The sequence below is a fragment of the Erpetoichthys calabaricus genome, chromosome 11 (genome assembly GCF_900747795.2).
Source record: "Erpetoichthys calabaricus chromosome 11, fErpCal1.3, whole genome shotgun sequence".
Taxonomy (NCBI): Eukaryota; Metazoa; Chordata; class Cladistia; order Polypteriformes; family Polypteridae; genus Erpetoichthys; species Erpetoichthys calabaricus.
Genome location: NC_041404.2, coordinates 42,726,713 through 42,743,351, shown reverse-complemented (window position 1 = coordinate 42,743,351; position 16,639 = coordinate 42,726,713). Strand labels below are relative to the sequence as shown.

Below are 16,639 nucleotides of genomic sequence, written 5' to 3'. Positions count from 1 at the left end.
CTAATCATAGCTGCCTTAGTTTAAACGTGCTTCATATCTTTATTCTTCCCCTTTGCTTTTTTTAATAAGTGTTTATTATTATTATTATTATTATTATTTATTATATCCTCAAGAGATGCATGAGTTTATTTTGGTGTCTGCTAATTGTCCCTGTACTTGTGTGTTTGTGTGTTTCTATCTCTTTGTTGACCTAATAGCTATTTGAGTGTTTGCTCCTGCTCTCAGGGTCAGACCTAGCCATTCTAATTTAGATAAACTTGTATTTATTTATTTATTTATTTTAATTTGGACTGAAATGTTGTGAATGTTGCAGTTATGTAATTTGAGTGAAATGCCATCCTACATGGCTATGTGATACCAAGTTTAAATTTCTTCCAATTAATCACGGGTGAAAACCTGTCACCTTTGTCATTGATGATGAACTTTGTGGCAGGCGCCAGAACCTTCCATCCATATGTAATGGGTACAATCCTGATCTATTTAGTGCTGAGTTTCTTCTTCTGTAAAAATTTGAAGCACTGCATTTGTCTTACTGGAGGTGCACCTGTGTTTAGTCAAATCTTCATATAGGACGAGAGAGTCATTGTTCAGCATTATATCAAGTAGTTCAGTGACTGCTGTTCTACCAATACCTCAGGTGAGTCCAGCTGGACTCTTAAGACTGAAACTGCCTTTTTAGTAAGTCTTTTTAGTATGTTAACATCACCTTTATTAGTGCCCTTTCCCATGCATACTGCCATATAGATTATTTAACTTGGCACTGCAGATCGGTAAAAAACATGTAGGAGTTCTTCACTAGTGCTGTGTACTCATCTTCTGGCCAAGCACTGGTACATTCAACTATGGCTGGATCATCGTAAAATTTATGCAGATTACACTACTCAGTATTGTATCTCAAATCTGAGGTGTACAGAGTAAATATGAGACAGCCAGTACAATTCAATATGGAGCCCAAGTGCCACTCATAACTGTGTCCAATATGCAGTCCCTAATCCACATAAACTGTGGTCTACCAGTCAGGTAATTAATTATCTGGGACACATTTGTAGCATCAGTGGTGTGATAGATAGATAGATAGATAGATAGATAGATAGATAGATAGATAGATAGATAGATAGATAGATAGATAGATAGATAGATAGATATTTTATTAATCCCAACGGGAAATTCACATACTCCAGCAGCAGCATACTGATACAAAAAACAATATTAAATTAAAGAGTAATAAAAATGCAGGTAGAAACAGACAATAACTTTGAATAATGAACCCCCCGGTTGGAATTGAACAAGTGCATAGTTTGGGGAGGAATGATCTCAGTCTGTCAGTGGAGCAGGATGATGATAGCAGTCTGTCGCTGAAGCTGCTCCTCTGTCTGGAGATGATACTGTTCAATGGATGCAGTGGATTCTCCATAATTGATAGGAGTCTGCTGAGCGCCTGACGCTCTGCCACAGATGTCAAACTGTCCAGCTCCATGCCTACAATAGAGCCTGCCTTCCTCACCAGTTTGTCCAGGTGTGAGGCGGCCCTCTTCTTTATGCTGCCTCCCCAGCACACCACCGTGTAGAAGATGGTGCTCGCCACAACCGTCTGATAGAACATCTGCAGCATCTTATTGCAGATGTTGAAGGACGCCAGCTTTCTAAGGAAGTATAGTCGGCTCTGTCCTCTCTTGCACAGAGAATCAGTATTGGCAGTCCAGTCCAATTTATCATCCAGCTGCACTCCCAGGTATTTATAGGTCTGTACCCTCTGCACACAGATACTTTCTCAACCTTATTTCTTTTTCAATTCCAGAATGATGTGCTTTCAAACTGATTGAAATAAATTTCATCTTCAAATTTTTAGCTTATTTACTTATTTAATTTTTCACTAATTTCTTCCTGCCTTGCACCCTGTGTTGGCTGAGATTGGCTCCAGTAGACCCCCATGACCCTGTAGTTAGGATATAGTGGGTAGGATAATGGAAGGATGGATGGAATTTTTTTACTATTTTCGCTTTGTATTTCTTTTTTTATTTTTTTAAATTTTTATAACAGATGTGAAATTGTGTTGGTCAAACTAGATATAATCACAAGTGTCAATGGCAGTAATGTGTTCTGTATCCTCTTTGTTAAACAATTTTAATACATTTTGCATCTCTTTGTAACTTGAAATTATTATTGCCTATTCTCACATCTTGCTTCAGATGTTGTCTTCCTGCTTATTTCATTAATTGGGGTACTAATTCTACTTCTAGGGTTTAGAGAATATTTGATATGTGTTTTCTAGTATACGTACTCTGATTATTGCATATATTTTACAAAAGTTTCACATTAATTGCAAGGAAAAACTTTCAAAAACTTTCTTGAAGACTTGCAAAAAGTTCCATTATGGATCATTTGAATTTAAAAATGCCACACCTTTGAGCTTAAAATTGAAGGTTTCTATATTTGAGCAGTTGACTTCAATTGTACAGGAAATGTTTTTATCCTTTGGTATGGTGATATCTACTATATTATGTGATTGTTCAGGAACTGTAGTGAGGATAGCTGCCATGTCATGCATTTCCTTCTACTCTGTTTTTCTTTGCTTTCTGTTTTGTTTTGCCTGTTTATTTCACACATTTAAGGCACATTTTTTTTTCATAAGACTGTAGTGCTTTGAGCTGTTACCTTCTAGCTGGGCATAAAATTGGAAAGATAACCTGTGTGGAGAGGTTTGCCTTTCTTGTCAAAACAATAGCTGCTGACTCAGACAGGACCCGTGTTTAAGGACTTTCTTGCAGTTATGTTTGCTGTTGGTGAGAGTTGTCCAAACAGAGTATACAATTGTTACCGACGTAAAGTGAAATGTCTAGTGACATAACAAGAAAGTCCATCCCAGGCTTGCTCACTCACAGACCATTCTGTTGTGAAGAGTTTTAAGCAGTGATGAAAACTGAAGACAGCAATGCAATTTTATACTTCAGAATGTTTTAACAAATGTTAATACAGTATATAACTGTGCCTAATTTGATAAAGTCTACATAGTAGACTTGTGTAATACACTCCATTTTGCTCTTTCTTACATATTATCTTATTTACTGTATTTGTCTTAATACTAAGTGTGACACATTTAGATGCACCACACTAATAATGAATTACATCTTGCTTTACTGTAACTGTCCTACACACATGAGAGTGTTTGCTTTTATTAGTTTTTCCACCTGGCCCAAAGGAATTTCAATTTCTTGAGAAAAATCAACTTTGTAGAATTAACATTATTTTTTAATTGAATTGTATTATCCAATTTTTAAGGTATTTATATGTGTTTATGGCTTGAATGCCATTTAATGATGACAGTTTTGACAACATATTAATTAATAGAATTCATGAACAATCTTACCTGATGTACGGTCTGTTGTTGTTTCTCTGCTCTCATCACATAAAATCTTCTATGAGAACAAATTAAGAAAAATCTTTAGAGATTGTTCAGTGGCCACACTTTGCATGTTGATCAGATACATACTTCAGAATTTCAAGATTTTCTCTATTCATGACAATACTACCCTATTACTACAAATACTACTATTATTTTGATATTATAATACAGTCTTTATGCAGTTACCTGCATTTTATGTTTTCTATTTACTCTCGTTGCAAGTATCTGTCAGCCATATATCAAGCATAGTTACGTTTCTTCACTTTCTTTGTAGAATGTTTAAATCGTAGTTGTTTCACCATGTACAGGTGCTGGTCATAAAATTAGAATATCATGACAAAGTTGATTTATTTCAGTAATTCCATTCAAAAAGTGAAACTTGTATATTAGATTCATTCATTACACACAGACTGATGTATTTCAAATGTTTATTTCTTTTAATGTTGATGATTATAACTGACAACTAATGAAAGTCCCAAATTCAGTATCTCGGAAAATTAGAATATTGTGAAAAGGTTCAATATTGAAGACACCTGGTGACACATTCTAATCAGCTAATTAACTCAAAACACCTGCAAAAGCCTTTAAATGGTCTCTCAGTCGAGTTCTGTAGGCTACACAATCATGGAGAAGACTGCTGACTTGACAGTTGTCCAAAAAACGACCATTGACACCTTGCACAAGGAGGGCAAGACACAAAAGGTCATTGCTAAAGAGGCTGGTTGTTCACAGAGCTCTGTGTCCAAGCACATCCATATTACTAACCGAGAATGCTAAACCAGATGGACATAGGGACATCCGGCCATGGGCCGTAGCCGCAAAAAGACGTACTGCGCAGGCGCCCCAAGAAATGAGGGGCCGCGAGAGGCGGATGAGGGGCCGCGAGAGGTGGACAAGACCACAGAAAAAAGGAGTGAGCACAGAAAAAAGGAGTCAAAGAAATGAGGCGCCGCGAGCACAGAAAAAAGGAAAAGGCACAGAAAAAAGTAGTCAAACGCAGGCGCCGCACGAAACCCATTGCACACGAAACTAGCACACAAAAAAAAAGAAGACGCTCGTGCACAACAGCAAGCCCCCATCCCCACAGGCACCGGACGGGACACACACCAAGAGGGGGATTCAACAAGCCCCTGGGACAGAAAAAAAAAGAACACAAAACCACCCCACACACCCTACAAGCAACGGACGGGACACACACAAAGAGGGGGATTCAACAAGCCCCTGAAACACAAAAAGAAAAAAGACGCTCGCGCAACAACAATCCTCACCCACCCCCCCCACCCCCACATCAATAAGAAGTGACACCCAAAGCCACATTTCTAAAGGAAACGTCCATATTAAACATACGTCATCTCAACACCTTCACACTAGGCAGCATAGGTGTCAGCATAGGTGGATCTCCTTACAATAAAACACTATTAACCGTTCAACTGCAGAAAAGGCTACATATTAACAGTGAGTGCGATCCTCCTTATTACTTATCCATATTTCGCATGCTGAGGAACAAACAAGTCATGAATACACGGTCACGGGTACAAAACGATTCGGATCGGATAACGGGACCAAACACACGAACACGAATGAAACAACAAAATACACGGCGGCGCATACATCGCGTTTCGGAAACTCCGGGAGAAAAAATGTCTCGGATCAAGAAACGCAAAGCTCAAGTAACCCCGTTACAGAGACGTGCCCAAATGGACAGACACAATGAACGTAGACGCATACAGCACGCGTCTCAAAGTGCTGCATCGAAACAAGCACGATTTCAAACCGAAAGAGCTCGCGTCTCAGACATACAAAAAAGAGAGCGAAGAGACAGAATAAATGAACGCAGACGTGTACAACGCGCATATGAGCTGCCAGAAAACAAGCAAGCAAGACTCCAAAAGCAGAAAGCTCAACTGACCGACATACAAAAACGGACAAGGCTCGATACAAACAATGCACGACATAGACTGAAACGGACTTTTCGCAAAGCGGAGGCGAATCAATTAAATCTGAATTTCCCCTTAGAATATTTGAAGACTATTAACCCGGCCGGAATACCACAACACAACCTTACCCTTAAAAATGGAACAATAATCATGCTATTAAGAAACCTTAACACTAAACAGGGTTTATGCAATGGCACACGGTTAGTCGTCAACACCATGACACACAATGTTATTCAAGCAACACTTCTTACAGGATCACATGCTAACAATACTGTTCTCATTCCTAGAATTGACCTTACGAGTTCTGACCTAGAATTACCTTTTACATTGAAACGCCGACAGTTCCCCATTAAACCTGCATTTGCCATGACCATCAACAAATCACAAGGACAAACCATGGACAAGGTTGGCATCCACCTCTCTGAACCCGTTTTTGGACATGGACAACTTTATGTTGCCTTCTCACGTGTTCGACGTTCATCTGACGTTAAAGTTAAAGTTATAAATAATCCATGCCAAGGAAGACTCATTCAAGGACAAGACACCATCTTTACTACTAATGTTGTATACAAAGAAATATTCCAATAAAACATTACTCTATGCCAAATACTCTATTTGTTATTTCTATAGGCATCATCCAAACCTGCACACTATTCTATATCTAATTCATACATCTCACTCTTTGTCATGCCCCAACGCCAGGGGTTGGCGAGCGAAGCGAGCAGGGGGCGGAGCCCCCTAGTTAATAGAGAGGCGAAGGGAAGGACAAGATGTGGTAGAAAAAAGTGTACAAGCAATAGGGATAACCGCACCCTGGAGAGGATTGTGAAACAAAACCCATTCAAAAATGTGGGGGAGATTCACAAAGAGTGGACTGCAGCTGGAGTCAGTGCTTCAAGAACCACCACGCACAGACGTATGCAAGACATGGGTTTCAGCTGTCGCATTCCTTGTGTCAAGCCACTCTTGAACAAGAGACAGCGTCAGAAGCGTCTCACCTGCGCTAAAGACAAAAAGGACTGGACTGCTGCTTTCTGATGAAAGTAAATTTTGCATTTCCTTTGGAAATCAAGGTCCCAGAGTCTGGAGGAAGAGAGGAGAGGCACAGAATCCAAGTTGCGTGAGGTCCAGTGTAAAGTTTCCACAGTCAGTGATGGTTTGAGGTGCCATGTCATCTGCTGGTGTTGGTCCATTGTGTTTTATGAGGTCCAAGGTCAACGCAGCCGTCTACCAGAAAGTTTTAGAGCACTTCATGCTTCCTGCTGCTGACGAACTGTATGGAGATGCAGATTTCATTTTCCAACAGGACCTGGCACCTGCACACAGTGCCAAAGCTACCAGTACCTGGTTTAAGGACCATGGTATCCCTGTTCTTGATTGGCCAGCAAACTCGCCTGACCTTAACCCCATAGAAAATCTATGGGGTATTGTGAAGAGGAAGATGCAATACGCCAGACCCAACAATTCAGAAGAGCTGAAGGCCACTATCAGAGCAACATGGGCTCTCATAACACCTGAGCAGTCCCACAGACTGATCGACTCCATGCCACGCCGCATTGCTGCAGTAATCCAGGCCAAAGGAGCCCCAACTAAATATTGAGTGCTATACATGCTCATACTTTTCATGTTCATACCTTTCAGTTGGCCAACATTTCTAAAAATCCTTTTTTGCATTGGTGTTAATTGATATTCTAATTTTCCGAGATACTGAATTTGGGACTTTCATTAGTTGTCAGTTATAATCATCAACATTAAAAGAAATAAACATTTGAAATACATCAGTCTGTGTGTAATGAATGAATCTAATATACAAGTTTCACTTTTTGAATGGAATTACTGAAATAAATCAACTTTGTCATGATATTCTAATTTTATGACCAGCACCTGTACATTTCTGATTACTTAACTCCGTCTTTAAATGAGATTAAAAAATCATTCAAAAGCTCCTTCACACTCTGCAGAAGCTGGTCAAAGTCTTTTTGAATGTTCTTGTAAACTTTACCATGATTTGCATTTCTCTGCTACTGCACTTGGCTATTCAATGAAGTCTATTAACCTTCGTTGGCAGGATCTTTTTCTTCAAACTTCTGTCAAGTTCTGCCTCCCCAGCCCCCTAGCTCCCTAAGCTACAGGTTTTCATTCCACCCAATTTCTTTGTTTAATTGGATTCCTCCACTAACTAAGCAAACTGTAACTTCCCAGTTTCGTTGTTCACTTATGTTACTCCAAATATTACAAACTGATGAGGTCCAATTGATTCCTGGATGAAGCAAACACTAATGTGTTTCAGGAAAGGATGAATTCCATCTTCTTATCTTGCTGTTTAAAATGTTGTTCTTTGCTAACATTCAGGTTTTTTAAGCTATTATTTGCTAAAATAAGCACAAGTGGCAATCACTGAAGTACAGTAGCTGCTGCTTTTCATAATTCAGTGCCACTTGTATGTGTGTCTGCCGTGCTTATCATTAATTGTTCATATCTGGATACACAATGAAGCAAATGACACAGGAGGAAAAAGTGAACTAAAAATAAAATGAGAGTTGAGTATTTATAATTTATTAAGTTGAGCATTTATAGGTTCTTATAAATATAAATCTCTACGGCATTGTTTTGAAAGTAATATAAGAGAAGAAAACTGGGCCATTTAATTAAACAATGAGAATAATCCACCCATTCATTTTCTAAACCCAGTTTAACCTGAGCAGGGTCATGGGAATGCTGGGGCCTATCCCAGTAAGAACAGAGTGCAATGTAAAAATAATCCCTGGACAAAGCGCCAGGCCATTGCAGGGCGAACACACAGACACACATTTATGCAAACACACTAGGACCAACATTGCATTGCCAATGCACTTAACTTGCATGTTTTTGGACTCTGTGAGGAAACCTGAGCACCATGAGGAAACCCACATGGACACAGGGAGAACATGAATAGACCACACAGGGAGGACAAGGGACTTGAACCAATGGGAGCAATCAAAGGTAAAATGTAAATTACTGAGAGTCAAATTGGTTAGGAAAAAAAAAAAAACCTTCCTTCTCCAGAAGGACCCTACGAGTGAACTGGTAAACCTCAGTACTAAACCAATACTTGCAGTCACTTCAAATGCTGCTTTCATATATAGTATGCAGCCATCAAATGTATTTGTGAATGCATCTTTCTTTATGTGACATCATCTAATAATGAAGGACACCAGTGGCAACTGAGGGAAAGTACACTTATTACACACATCAGAAAGCACTGATTTACAGAAAGGGTTCTGGGAATCTGGGCCAAACTACTGAGGCATGTTGCTGAAGCAGCAACCCAGACACCCTTTAAGAAGTGCCTAGATAAAATATTGGGACAGCTTAGCTATCTGCTAAACAAACAAGCTCAATGGACTGAATTGGCTTCCTCCCATTTTTCAATGTTTTTATGTTCTTGTGTTCTACAGAAAGATTTTGCAATACAATTTCTAGGATTAATTTGGTTGCTATGTATGAGGACTTTATGATTTTCATCACATACTTCTCCCAGTTTAAGTGATCACTTAAGTACACATTTCCTAATGCTTTACAATTGAATGGAACTGTATTGCCGCAGGTAACACGGTCACTAGAAATTTGTCTCAATGCTTCATCCATACTCATTTTTGTAAAAACACTGCATGTTCTTTAATTAGCAAGTATATCTTTGCTCTGCTAGTTGCTTGTATTGTGTGGGGTTTAATCAATTAAAATATGGAAAGAAAGAAAGAAAGAAAGAAAGAGAAAGAAAGAAAGAAAGCTGGAATACAGATTATCAATTATGCAATGTAATACTCTTCAGTACTGTTTTCTGATAGAATGTGGCTCAGGCAAGATTTATTGTACAAAAAACTTTGAAAAAATGTGAATATTTAATTATTGCGTAATATTTGTTTCCATTAAAATGTCGCAACAGAATGGTTAATATAAACTTTCTTGAAACAGTCCATAATCTGTGAGATGCAGTTATTGAATATATAAATGTATTAATTTTATAAAAAAAAAAAATCCCAATTACACAAAATTAAAAGCAGAACCAGCTATATACTGTATATAACACAAAGGTTTGTACAGTGAAAAATAAAATTATACATTATCAAAGTAAATATAACCACAAGCTGCAGTCTAGCTATTAATCAAGCAATTTATTTGTGAAATGCCGCAATTTTCCCAAACAAACACTTGGTGTCACTGCCATCCAACCTTTCAGCGCTGCTGTTTCAGTAAAGTCAATCCTATGAGGCCCTGCCCATATTTTTCTTCTTCTTCTCCAGGACTAACACAAAATGGGATAATTTTCTTTGATAAATCTCCTCCGAAAAAAAAGGATTATTCTATACGTTCTGCATATATATTACAATGAAAATCTCGGAATAAAAACTAATTTAATCTATACGACTAACTCCTTCATTTAAGGCTTTACATAATAAGATAACAATGAAAGAACTGGATACGTATAAGCGTATTCTCTCACTTCTCTTTTTTGTTATATGCTGTTGGGGAAACGCGTTGGCACATCTCAGTTATTCTGTTCCAGAGGAGTCGACGCCTGGGACGATTATTGGGAACATTGTTAAGGATTTGGGACTCGACGTTAAAAGTCTTCAAGGCCGAGGGTTTCGTGTCATTTCTGGATCGAAACAACAGCTGCTGCAGGTAAACCCGGGGACCGGCGTCCTGTTTGTGAATGAAGTCATTGATAGAGAAGCGCTGTGTGACCGGGATAAGCCGTGCTTTATGAACATTAAGATTATTATAGAAAATCCGATAGAAGTTCATCAGGCAGCAATTGAAATTTTAGACGTAAATGATAATTCTCCTGTATTTCATGTCAAGAATAAAATTCTGGAAATAATAGAATCCAGTCCAGTCGGATCGCGTTTCCCGTTACAGGGGGCCGATGATTCTGATTTTGGTGTAAATTCAGTAAAATATTACCAGCTGAGTCAGAACGATCATTTTACTCTTGAGGTTGAAGAACGCAGCAGAAAGAGCAAAATCCCCGTATTAGTGTTACACAAAGGCCTTGACAGAGAACTTAAATCAAAGTATGATTTTGTGCTGTCAGCCGTAGACGGGGGCAATCCTCCGAGATCTGGCAACATGAATATCACTGTGATGGTAGCAGATAGTAACGATAATGCTCCAGTTTTTGTTGAACAGATGTACTCTGTAACACTGGAGGAAAATTCTCCTTTAGGAACCCTTGTAGTGAAGGTGAATGCTTCAGATCGCGATGATGGCAGTAATGGAAACATCATATACTCGTTTGGGGAGTCTGTACAAAATAAAATATCTGAATTATTTCATTTAGATATATACAATGGAGAAATAACTGTTAATGGCGTGATTGATTTTGAACAGAAAGATCTGTACGAATTTGATGTAAAAGCCTCAGACAGAGGAAATGTGCCAAGAAGCTCTTTCTGCACCGTTTTGATTCAAATTAAAGACATGAATGATAACGCACCCCAGATAGACATAACATCCTTATCGAGTTCTGTACTCGAGGATGTAAAACCGGGTTCAGTAATCGGAGTAATCAGTATTACGGACCTGGATTCGGGATTTAACTCTAAAATCGCATGCACCATATCTGAAAAGCTGCCTTTTGAAATAAAGCCATCAATTCAAGAAAATATCTACTCTTTGATAACAAATTCGAGACTGGATCGGGAATTTGCATCTGAATATAACATAACGATAATTGCCAAAGACTTCGGTCATCCTTCTCTGTCGTCTTATAAAACTGTTTTAGTGAATGTTTTGGATGTGAATGACAATAATCCGAACTTTTTACAAAATCCTTATGTGTTCTTTGTTGAGGAAAATAACACACCAGGAGCCTCCATCTTTACAGTAAGCGCAGTTGACGAGGACACAAATGAGAATGCTCTCATAACTTACTATTTGTGGGAAAATGAAGCTGCGGAGAAGCAAGTGGTGCCTTTTCTTAGTGTAAATTCCAACAATGGACAAGTGACTACTTTTACAAGCTTTGACTTCGAACAAATGAAAAGCTTCACCTTCAGTGTTGTAGCTAAAGACTCAGGAGTGCCGTCGCTAAGCAGTAACGTAACTGTAAATGTATTTATTTTGGACCAAAACGACAATCCACCATTGGTCTTGTTTCCATTCCCAACAAATGGGACTGCAGTGGCAGAGGAGACGATTCCACGAAATGTCAAAACGGGTTATTTAGTTACAAGAATAAGAGCCTACGATGCTGATGTCGGATATAACGCTTTGCTTTCTTTTTCTCTGGAAGAAGCCACAGATTCGTCACTTTTCAGAGTGGGGCGATATACTGGAGAAATCAGAACTCTTCGTGCTATTGCCGAGTCTGATGTTACTGTTCATAAAATGGTCGTACTCGTTAAAGACAGCGGGAGCATTTCACTTTCAGCATCTGTAACAGTAATCGTGACAACAGCTGAAAACACTGAAGCGCATGCGTTGTCTGAAATTAAAAGCACCACGACACGAGAAGAGCCGGGAAATAAGACGACGTTTTATTTGATTATCGTTTTGGGTTCAGTTTCGTCTTTGTTTATCATCACAATTATTGCCCTGATTGCTTTCCAATGTCACAAGACTTATCATGGTTTCATGAGTAACAAGTACTTCGATGACACAAACTACGCCGAAGTTAGCGGATCACTTTTTCACAGCCATCATTATCAGACTGCAGAAAAACGACTGGTGTTGATTGGACCAGAAATGAACAGAGAAGGCATGGTGGACGTGGGGAGCAATTCAAATACTCTGCTCATTTCAGACAATGGAATTAAAGTTGCACAAATGGTGAGTATTATTTAACGTAAATAACCTGGTGATAGTTAATGCGTTATTATGGTGTCCCATTTATTAATTGTGTTTCATTTCTTTTGAAATACTAATTCAGTTAATACTAATAGAGGAACTGCTATAAAGCTGCAATTTTGTGTTATACTTCACATCAGCTGTAACTAATAAGGTGGTATTTGATATGCCGCGTGGATTTGTTTAGTTTTGTACTCAGTTTCATTTTTGTTGACTGCGAGGGACCAAATTGACATTTTCAGTTCCTTATAATGTTTTGACTTGCTTTCAGTTTCTTTCAATATAAAATAATCTAATTTTCTATAAAATGTTGTAATGAAATGTGCCTTATATAAATCATAATGAAATGGGTAAAAACTTCATACTTGTATGTCACTTCTGAAAAGAAATGACCGGCTATAGTGTAATGCTATGCTATTGCTTAGAAAAAGTTATGGATAAACGTTTCCATTTCCCATGGTATGACATCTTTAAACAAAGGCAATTTGGCTCGTATGAGATGATTTTCGTTGATCGGGAAAGTGTAACATATTGCAGTTTGATTATTTAACTTTTAAGACAACTCAGGATTCACAGACCCTTTAATCTAATTATGGCGAAAGGGGCCTTACCTTATTCCAATATAAAAAGGAAGGAATCAAAAATTCCTCATGTGAACACAAAATGACTTTCTCAAAGTGAGAAGCTAGAATCACTAGTTAAACTAAAATGAATATTTTTTGAATACATGGAGGGTATATGACACAACCAGGGCATATGCAAGGACGTGAAAAAAGTACATTTGATGCCATGCACCCAGGACACCAGATCTATGAGGCAGCAGCGCTCCTCACTGTGCCACATTTAACACCTTGTCAAAGCAATGCATGTTTATTTAGGTAATTTCTTGAATTGTGCCATTCAGATATAATTTTGGGTGAAACTGTATTTTTATTACTGTTGCCCCACTATTCCACAAAACCGTGTATGAATCCTTATTAGTCCACTAATTATAGATAGCCGCATGAGTTTCTACATGCTCCATATCTTTATTCTTCCTTTTTGCTTTTGTTTTTATATCCATCCATCCATTTTGCAACCCGCTGAATCTGAACACAGGGTCACGGGGGTCTGCTGGAGCCAATCCCAGCCAACACAGGGCACAAGGCAGGAACCAATCCCGGGCAGGGTGCCAACCCACCGCAGAACACACACAAACACACCCACACACCAAGCACACACTAGGGCCAATTTAGAATCACCAATCCACCTAACCTGCATGTCTTTGGACTGCGGGAGGGAACCGGAGCGCCCGGAGGAAACCCACACAGACACGGGGAGAACATGCAAACTCCACGCAGGGAGGACCCGGGAAGCTAACCCGGGTCTCCTAACTGCAAGGCAGCAGTGCTACCACTGCCCCACTGTACCGCCTTTGTTTTTATAAGTTTTGTTTATTATAATTATTATTATAATTATTATTATTGTTGTTGTTATTTCCTCAGCTTATGCATTAGTTTATTTGATAGATACTTTATTAATCCCAAGGGGAAATTCGAGAGTCAGCTTATTGTCCCTGTAGTTGTATGTTTGTGTGTTTCTACCTCTGTGTTGACCTTATAGCTTTTTGAGTGTTTGCTCCCGCTCTAAGGATAGGACTCAACCATTTCCAGTTAAATAAACTTGTATTTAATTTTTTTCATTATTATTATTATTAATTTTACTTGGACTGAAATGTTGTGACTTTTCCATTCATGTAATTTGAATGAAGTGCCATCCCACATGGCTATGTGATACCAAGTTTGAATTGCTTCCAATTAATCAGAGGCAAAAATATGTCACCTTTGTTATTGGTGATGAACTTTGTGGTTGGTGCCAGGACTTTCCGTCCATGCGTAATGGGTACAATCTGAGTCCTAATCTATTTAATGCTAAGTTGCTGCTTCTGTCAACATTTGAAGCACCTCATTTGTCTTACTGAAGGTGCACCTGTGGTTAGCCAAATCTTCATATAGTATGTAAGAGTCAGTTTTCAGGGTTATATCAGCTAGCTGAGTGACTGCTGTTCAACCAGTTCGTACGATGAGGAACCAATTCTTCTTAAGGCTGAATCGTCCTTTTTAATAAGTGTTTTTTAGTATGTTGACATCACCTGTACTAATGCCCTTTCCCAGGCATATTACCACATAGAAAATTAAACGTAGCACTACAGATTGGTAAAAAATATTTAAGAGTAGCTACATAGACCGAAACTAACTCAAGTGCCTTATGAAGAAGAGGCGACTCAGACCCTTATTGTATACAGAAGACCTTTGTGTTTGTACTCTACTCAAGCCTGAGGTACTTACATGTCCTCAATACCTCCACACCTTCACCATCAATGAGCACCAGAGGCTGAGTGAGTTTGACCCTCCTGAAGTCTATGATTATGTCCTTTGTCTTATTGCTGCTGAGCTACAGGTGATTCAGTTTGCAACATTTAATAAAGTTCTTCACTATTGCTGTGTATTCATTTTCTGGCCAACCACTGGTACATCCAACTCTTGCTGGATCATTGCAAACTTTCTGCAAATTACAGTACTCAGTATTGTATCTGAAATCTGAGGTGTAGAGAGTAAATATGAGAGAGCCAGTACAGTTCAATGTTGAGCCCCTGTGCCACTCATAACTGTGTCCAATATGCAGTTCTTAATCCACATAAACTGTGGTCTACCAGTCAGGTTATTGATTATCTGGGACACAATGGTAGCATCAGCCTTCATTGACCGGAGCTTCTCCCACAGCATTTGGGAATCTATGATGTTGAATGCACTAAAGATGTCAAAAAAACAATATTGTCACCCTGGTACCCTGTCCCTCCAGGCAGGAATAAACTCTATTCAGCACAAAGATGACAGCACTGTCCACCCTTGTGTGATTTTGATAGGCGAGTTGCAGAGGGTCAAGTCCTATCAAGACCAGGTGTCTCACATGAGTCAATATTAGGCTTTTCAGGGTCTTCATAGCATGTGAATTCACAGCCACCCCTCTACAGACATTTAAGACGTTTGCTGTACTGTCTTGGGAAGTGGTACATCACAAGGTTTTTTCTAGAATCGGATTTAGATTGAAGATACTCTGAAAACACTTTACACAGTTGTTCAGCACAATGTTTCAGTACAATCAGGTTAAAACCATCACGTCCAGAAACTTTGCATTACTTTAGTTTCTGTAGTTCACCTGGTCCTCTGTCAAAGTCAGTTCTGGGTAATGGAGACGTTGATGGAACAGTGAATGTAAGCCATTTTTGCAGGTGCATGAGGAGAAAATGTTTGGCAATTGGTGTGAAGATTGCAGGTCATGCATTGTGATAGTGAGGTTTGTAGTTTGTAGTCTCAGTTTTAGTTCTTGTAATTGTTGTGAACAACAGGTATTTTGAATTTTATGATGACTTGGCCCCACAGTAGTGTTTTATTGACCTGATACTTTCTCAACCTCATTTCTTTTTCAATTCTAGAATGATGTGTTTTCAAAATGATTAAAATGAATTCCATCTTCAAATTTTTAGCTCACTTACATGGAAGAATTTTTCACTATTTTCACTTTTTTTTTTTTTTTTTTTTTACCTTTTACAACAGATCAGAAGTTTTGTTGGTTTAACTAGATATAATCACAAATTGCAATGGCATTGATGTCTTCTGTGTCCTCTTTGTTAAACAATTTAAATACATTTTTGCATTTGTCTGTATATTAAAATTATTATTACTGTGAAAGGGTTCAAAGGACACAGAAAGACGTTTGGGGTCAGCCGCCCGTATACTTGAATGAGGCTGCCTAAAATACAAGAGATTGTGATTCAATGTTTACAGAACTCAGGCCAAAACTAGAACAAAAAGACTGGCAAATATGGTGGCATGAAATGCAGGCAAGGGAATTGATGTCTTCGGGCCTAGAACTAGAAGTGATGTCATCAGGGCTGGAAAACGGAATCTTCATCATCAGGCCAGGAACCGGAAGTGACGTCATCGGATTCAGATGAAATTTCTGGTGGTCAGTTTGCCAATGAGAAAAAGTAAGGATTAGTGTACTCTGACATCCCCTCGTCTGGCATGGAATTACCTTAGTTTGAGCCTTTTTTCTGCCTCCCATGCACACGTGTGTGACATGCCCCCCCCCCCCCCCCCCCCCCAGCCCAGACCCATTGGGTCGGATGTTCCTGACAGAGAGGTCATGAACCTGAGAAAGAGCATCGACGTTGGTGTGATGAGAGCCTTGTTGGTGAACAAGTGAAAACTTATAAGGCTGCAGGTCTAAAAACCACTTGCACTCTTAGTGCACGGCCGTCCACTGCACAGGTGCATGGTCCATAAACAAGGTGAACTCACATCCCAGGAGATAGTAGCTCAGCTGAGTAATCGGCCATTTGATCCCCAAGGCCTCCCGCTCCACCACCACATACCTGGTTTCCCGCTCCAGCAGTTTCCGGCTCAGGAACATGATGGAGTGTTCG

The 16,639-nt window shown here is 39.1% G+C and overlaps 1 protein-coding gene across 41 annotated transcripts in view; it reads left to right on the top strand.

The window, feature by feature from the left end:
* The window catches only part of LOC114660357 (protocadherin alpha-C2-like), a 480,950-nt gene that overhangs the window by 325,594 nt on the left and 138,717 nt on the right, over nt 1-16,639 (top strand). For 3 of the 41 annotated variants that reach the window (XM_051934075.1, XM_051934074.1, XM_051934073.1), the window contains exon 1: nt 10,019-12,153. The exons of the other annotated variants lie outside the window; for them this stretch is intronic. In XM_051934075.1, coding sequence (XP_051790035.1) covers nt 10,087-12,153 — 2,067 coding nt within the window. In that variant the 5' untranslated portion in view covers nt 10,019-10,086. Of the gene's footprint in view, nt 1-10,018; nt 12,154-16,639 lie in introns of those variants that run through there. 41 annotated transcript variants of the gene reach the window in all.